This window comes from Pundamilia nyererei, unplaced genomic scaffold (assembly GCF_000239375.1).
Source record: "Pundamilia nyererei isolate P.nyererei 1_Seehausen unplaced genomic scaffold, PunNye1.0 scaffold00022, whole genome shotgun sequence".
Classification (NCBI taxonomy): domain Eukaryota; kingdom Metazoa; phylum Chordata; class Actinopteri; order Cichliformes; family Cichlidae; genus Pundamilia; species Pundamilia nyererei.
The window spans coordinates 2,140,391-2,147,747 of NW_005187423.1; the positions used below are offsets into that span (position 1 = coordinate 2,140,391).

Here is a 7,357-nt window from a genome sequence, read left to right on the forward strand (position 1 = left end):
GTTGTGCCCAGGCTTTATGATGATAGCTTATATTTTGCATGCTGAAATCACAAGAGGGCCTTTGTCTGGACAACATTTACATCTCTTAACACAGCTGGCATGGCCAACCACTGGCACAAAACAAACAAGGAAGCAAGATAGAAAAACAACTCATAGGTTAAGTTACCACTAAAGAGGTCTTTTAGTGTTAAACATCAAAACAACATGGACCATTTTGGACTTTTTAAAATAAACTGAGGTCGGCTTTAAAGTAAACTTTGAATATAAAGAGGAAAAAATATCTGTTTTGACAGTTTTGGTTACTGAAAATAAATACAGGCCAATTATAGAACAACAACAAGATAACTGTGAGTAATGTATATTGATACACTCATGTTACTGTTTTTTAATAGTTGTAATGATATTAGTTAAAATATTTGAAACAATGTCATTTAAAGTATAAATATTTTGTGCAGCAGATTTTTTTTTCTGCCATTTCAGGATAGCTCACCAAATTTAAAATAATATGTATTTGAAAACAAAAATAATAAAATGAAATCAGAATTCACTCCACAAAGTATGCAGACTTTGACAGAGGGGAACAATAGAGCAGTAGAGAAGTTAGGTATGTTAGAGCATGTGATGTTTAAGGGGGCGTGGCCCTTCAGGTTGTCTCTGCAGGTAATACACTCTTCAGGTAAAGCTAAGTGACTCATTCGCACACACACCTTAAGCACAACAATTGGCACTTCAACTCTTCACCTTAAACCGACTACACTTTACGGGAATAAACTGAGTAAAGACCCGCATTTAACGAAAGAGGACTTCACAGAAGAGCCGTTACTTCCACTGCTTTTGAAGAACTGTTGAACTGTTTGGACCCAGGACCCTGAGCATTTACAATCGAATGCAAACTTGGAGCAGGACTGCATATCAGACAGATCTCCTGTTTTGATTTGCACTGTCAGGGTACTGCCTACTAATTTGCTTTCTCTGACAGAGGGAACAACGTCAAAGCTGTGCCACTACTTCTGCCGTGCAGCTTTTCCAGTAAGTAATCTATCTCTTTCTTTTGAACTGTCCATGACAATGCCAGTGGTCAAAGTAGAGAAAGACTCTCCAGCAGATACCACCTTGCTTGCCTCCAATCCTCCACCGCAGACAGAGGAGCAGCCGCGGGGTCGGAGGAGGAAGAGACCTCTCCAGCGCGGGAAACCACCATACAGCTATATTGCCCTCATCTCCATGGCTATTGCCAACTCCCCTGACCGCAAACTAACACTGGGGGGTATCTACAAATTCATCACAGAGCGCTTCCCCTTCTACAGAGACAATTCGAAGAAATGGCAAAACTCCATCCGCCATAATCTGACTCTGAATGATTGTTTTATCAAGATCCCTCGAGAGCCAGGACGACCTGGGAAAGGCAACTACTGGGCACTGGACCCAAACGCTGAGGACATGTTTGAGAGTGGCAGCTTTCTGAGACGCAGGAAGAGGTTTAAGCGCTGCGACCTGAGCACATACACTTCATATGTGCATGAAACACCAGTTTTTTCCCCCGTTCAGATTACCAGACCAGCTGCGTACACCAACTCAGTCTATCCCAACATGACACTCAGTCCCACATATGGACAGCAGCTGCCTTCTGCCTACTATCCCTCTTCGTCGCCTCCGGGGTTTGGGCACAGTCAGACCCGCATGTTCAGCATCAACAACATCATAGGACACCCGACTCCAGCCAGCATGCTGGCAGGTCAAGGACCAGAGGTGATGCAGCAGCAAAGCCGGAGCTTCAGTCCCGAAGGGCTTCCGAATGGATCCAGTCCCTGCAGCTTGGGAGCTCCGGGTTTCCAGAGTCAACCGTGCGGGGGATCTGTGCCACCCCGCTCCTCTACACATCCGGCGTTCACCTACTCTGGACAAAACAGCCATTCGCACCAACATGCACACCAGGGCTCGTACGGACAGGGTCACACCCAGGGCATGGGGTACGCTGCAGGAGGACGGATCCACCCCTCAGCTCACGGCCCTGCAGAAACAGTGGATCATTACGGCAGGGTCTCCCCAGTGCAGCTGGGGTCTTTCTCCCAGTATAACAGCGCTGCAGGTCCTATTGGAAACACTGGGGGATACCTCAGACACCCCACCTACCCGGGGAATATGGACCGTTTTGTTTCTGCTATCTAAGCTACTGAGAATGTAAAGCCCAGCATCTCACTACCTTTTATTTTTTGTTAGGTTTTTTTTTTTTAAACAGAGACTCGTGACGGCACCAAATGAGCCAGACATTTCTGTGCACAAAATCCAACTGCTTTATCTTTGTTCGTGACGTTTATCAAGGACAAAACTGAGCAGACTGACCTCTCTTAACACCACTGTGATTTTCTGAATAATTGTAGAAACCATTTTCACTGCTGATAATAACTTACTTTAGATATCCATTAAGCTGTTTTGTTTTAATGTCTAGGCCTTTTTAACAGCAAGTATGTGACTGTAACATACATATAATTTTGTGTGCTGATATTATTTTTTTTTGTTAAAACTGGAATGTGCCAGTTGAATATTTTACACTTCCGTTGAGTTTAAATGAAATGTTTGTATAAATTATTGTGCTTCGTGGTCATAGGCTTTGCAGCAAAGTGGCTTGTGTGAAAAAATAATATCAGCTTGTATTTTGTTGCCAAGTAAATATGCATTTTTAGTTTACTGTTCTTGGAAATAAACAATGATAAAGCACCTTTGTTCTATAAGAATAAAAGATTTTAAATTTGTGATGAGTGATTGCAGTTGAAGTAGTTGTGAAAGAAGAAATTTACACCATATGAGTTATATTTGTATCAGCTATAAGTGAATTCTAATTTTAAGTCTTATAAAGTAACGAGGGCCAAAAGGTCCAGACAAAATTAAAGCAGGAACACACACACACAAAAATAAGTCCAACCCTCTTTCTTTTGTGCTTCTAATGCTTTCTGGGTCAGCTCAGCCGGTTTGAAGTGCCGTCTGGAGCCACACCAGTAACCGTGACCGGTCTCAGCCGCATGTCGAGACACCAGTGCAGCACTTGGCCACATGCAAATCCACTAATCAAGAAAATGAATAGACTTGCCACTCGATGCTTCATGCCTTTGCGTTAAGACCACATAATACCAGAAACCTCTTCCACACAAACCCTGCAAATCGGACGAGATGAGACACAAAGAAAACAATTAGAGCTAAGACAATTGATTTTTTTTTTTTAATAAGAAAACCTTTGGTGATTGATGCAGCTTGCTTTTATCTCCAGTTTAAAAAGTTTTCTTTTACCGCTTCATGCTGTGAAAACCCTTGGAATAAATAGAAAAGTTTTTTTCATGGCCTTGTAAAAACAACAAAAAATGGAATACCACTTTATTTCAACTGTCGCTTACTTTGTTGCACCTGGGATGATGGCACACACCTCCTTAAAAAGCAGAAGACGTGGCAGTAACGTGGCATTTACACCCACTCGCACTGTAGTTTAATATGAATGAGACATGGGGCTCCATCTTTTTCAACTTTTGATGTTAAGTGAAAAAGCAAGATTCTCTCTTTTAAAACTGCAAATCTTTGTACACCAAAGAACTATCACTAGACCCAAGATGCTATAAGAGAAAAAAAACATTTACATGTTCAGCATGTGTGTTCAGTGTCCATAAAAGATATGGTTAATATCAGCATTATTTTATTCTCAAATAATTATTTTATTCTCAAAAATACAAACATTTAGAAGGCAGACAAGCTAAAACATGAATAAACACACACGAGGGAAATAAACACATCAGCCAATGTATTCAACGAGCTGCCGGAGCTGTTCACAGTTCTTCACAACTGCCGGCAACGACAGCAAGGTCTGTGAGGCAAAAAGGAAAAAGCAGCAAATTATGGCAAACATCCAAACAGACGCTGCGATTTACAGAATATGTTCCATGGTATGAAACATTTCTCACCTCCCGAACTCTGTTGATCATGTTGTTTAATATCTGAAGCTCGTTCTCACTTTTCTGCTGGTTGCTCTGATAGATGATTTGCTGTAAGAGATGAACATCCTCATGAACGCTCACATGGCTGGCAAGAAGACCAGCTAATGTTCCTCTAAGTCAATAAATACTGTGTGAATGCTGATATGTAGTCAGGAACGCGATTGATGCCGGGTACGGTCAGGACTTACATGTCTCTTTGCCCTTTCAAGAATTTTTACTTTGACCTGCTCGGCTTCCTGAAGACTGGCCTTCAGTCTCTCCACCTGGGGATCAAATGGAAGTTTATGAGAAAAGAGGAGGAGGGGGGGGGTCCCTTTAAGCTGCAGTGTTTCCTCAACAACAGGCTGAAAAGTCAAGTTTACTTATAAGCACATTTAAAAACAGCTGCTGTTGACCAAAGTGCTGTACAACTTAAGTAACATAATAAAACCATAAAACTGATCTAACAAGAAAACATGAGTTTAAAATAAATAAATAAATAAATAAATAAATAAATCCAAACTCGGTCAATTTTAAAACTTGAAAACTATGGAAATACGTAATAAATAATGCTTCTGATAAATCATACCTCTTTCAATGACTTGATGTTCTCTTCCATGAAATGTTCCTGTTTAGTCGACTGGCCGCCAGCTTTCCTCAATTCATCCCGAAGGAATTCAGACTCCACCTTCGACTGCTGGAGAGCGCGACGAAGCTCAGTGATTTCCCTTCTCAATTCCTGGAGAAAACGTTCATTTGCATTTAGACAATAACTACAAGAATACGTAGTAGCTTAGAAACACCGGCAGTAGTATTTTGGTGCCTTACATTATTGTCAGTCTTCTGTTTATTTAGGATTTCCTGTGTGTCTTGCACTTCAACTATCAACTTAGCCAGCATTTTCTCATCCTGAAAAAAAACAAATGAAACTTCAGCGTTTTTCTCTTCCATCGGTCAGCCGTCCTCCGCACCCATCCTGATCTTTCTTATCACAGATGAATAGAGGACAAAAGATGTCCAGCAAAAGTCATCCTTACCTGAGTTTTCTGCTGCAGAGCCTGATTTGCCTTCTCGACCAGCTGACTCAGACGGCTGAGTTGATGCTTGAGCTCAAAAACCTCAGCTTCATGTCCGTTCTTTGCAGCACGCTGCTCCACCTGCAGGCCACAGCTGGAATAACACATCAGATAACAGTTGGGGGAGTTTAAAAAGAAAAAAGCAACAAGATAATTGGATTACATTTGATGTTAATGTACAAAACAACAACTTTCGAAAAAATAATTTATTTCACTTTGTTTTTAAAAATAAATAAATAAAATGAAATAAAATAAAATAATAATTAAAAAAATAATAATTTTACATTACAGCTTACATTTGGCCATGCAGCTCCTCCAGCTGAGCGTCTCTGCGCTGCTGCACCAGCTTCAGAGTGCTGACGAGCTCGGTGACGGTGCTGCCCAGGCCAGTAAGCAGCTCCGCCAGGTGGCTCTGCTCCTCTTCCTCTGGTTCAATCTCGACTGTGCTCATATTCTTTTTAGGAGTGATGGCTGCGATGCGGGTGAAGGCGCTCATCTCGCTGAACAAAGCTTCACGCTGTGGCTCGAGAGTGTCTGAAGGGACTGAAGAGAAAGTAAAACTTAGTTGTTTTTTATTATTATAATTACATTTTAGACTTTTGTTATCTGTTCCATTTTTTATTACAGTCCCTGGTGGCTGTGCAGATATATTCCCACCTGAAAATGATTCCTATAAGAAAAACATTGCCCACTACCTCCTTTATCAAAGGGAAAAACAGGATGAATTGAAGTGCATGTGTAGCTCATATAGAAAAGTTGGTAAGAAAAGGACCATTGAAGATGATTTTTTATATTATGCAATCATATTATTGATGCCTCCTTGAGAAAAAAAAAAAAAAAAAAAACCCCAGTTCTTTTGTTTTTTGGTAACGCACCACTAAGCCTTCAAACAATGAAATTAATACCTCCTTTTCATAAAGGAGACACATACGACATGCTGAGCACGTATTCAAATCATGTTTGAGACATTCAAATCACACTGCTCTCTGAGGGAATCTCAACGTGACTATTTAAAGAGACTTGCTTGCAGCTGGCTTAACAACATAATTACACTGGACCACATTACAAGTGAACTAAAAACTTTTTGAATTTGAAATTTGAATAGTTTGATCTTCATCAAACTACAGACAGCGTAATCTGTATAAACAAACAGCTGTACTTTCCATGTGAAAACACACAGTGATTATTCATAGGCCTAAAAAAGAAAGTGAACCTCCGTGCTAACAACTTTCACAGAAGTCAAGTGTTTGTGCATTGCGATTTGAAGGAGGTGACTCACTAACACGACTATGTAAAGTCTGGTTACTGAGAAAGCCTGTTCTTCTTAATGAGGAGTCGCAGCACCGTAGATGAAGCGTTACAAGCTAGAAAAGGTGCTCATCACTCCACAAGTGGATGCAAAGATCCCCATGGCAACTTGTAAGGCTAAAGAAAACCCCAAAAGTAGGAGCATATGCATGAAATCTCATGTGTCGACTTTAAGGAAGATACAGCAAAGGAATGTGCTGTTACCCAAAAAGACAGGTCACTATGGGACGATGTTATGTGGACAAATGAAATGACAAGTCTGGAGGAAACATGCCATCACACACCACCAGGAGGGATCAGCCCGGGTGCAACGCCGGGGTCTGACAGTTCAGGTATTGGCTCAGAGTCCTGACCTTAACCCAGGTGAGATGTGGTAACCTGATCAACTGAAAGAGTGGAAGCTTCATTAACAGTTACAATAACATCTGATGGAGCTTGTTGCTACTAAAATGAGATTCTATAAGTGACTAAATTCAACCAGCTCGACCATGTTTTCCAGCTTCAACTCTGTGTTTGAGTGAGTGATGTGATCAGAATCACAGTGCCTCCTGTTGTGTTTAGGATGAAAAACAAATGCTGACACGTTATATTTTTTTAATAATCAATTTAAAAGAGAAAAAGAAAAACTAGCATCTTACTTATGAGTGAACTGACACACATGGGGTGAACAACAGTACCTGTTTCAGCAGGAGTGTCTGTTTTGACCTCTTCCTCTCTCTCAGCAGTTGAGGCACAACGCTCCACGCTGTGGACTGCCTGAGACTCTTCACACATCTGTGGTTTCTGAAAAGTAAGACATTTAAATCCAAGTGGGAAAAGACATGCAGTACTGCATCTATAGCATAAGTTCAATAGTAAATGATGTTACAACATGATTTATAAATGCTGTAAACAGTTGCTTCTGATGTCCAAATTACAACTGCAAATGTCAAGAGCTCACGGCCACAACGACGCATTCTTTTAATTTAATTTCAAAATTAAGCTTTGCATACTCTATGCATTTGCATTACTTGT

General features: G+C 40.8%; 1 protein-coding gene across 1 annotated transcript; it reads left to right on the top strand.

Annotated features, from left to right (window-relative positions):
• Positions 1-708: 708 nt before the first annotated feature.
• foxe1 (forkhead box E1) lies at positions 709-2,604 on the top strand. The gene has a single exon (XM_005726893.1). The coding sequence runs from the start codon at positions 1,063-1,065 to the stop codon at positions 2,167-2,169; it is 1,107 nt and encodes a 368-aa protein (XP_005726950.1). The 5' UTR covers positions 709-1,062; the 3' UTR covers positions 2,170-2,604.
• Positions 2,605-7,357: the final 4,753 nt, after the last annotated feature.

Excerpts from the sequence above, each read along its gene's own strand:
- foxe1 (XM_005726893.1), top strand. The coding sequence starts at position 1,063 with ATGACAATGCCAGTGGTCAAAGTAGAGAAAGACTCTCCAGCAGATACC.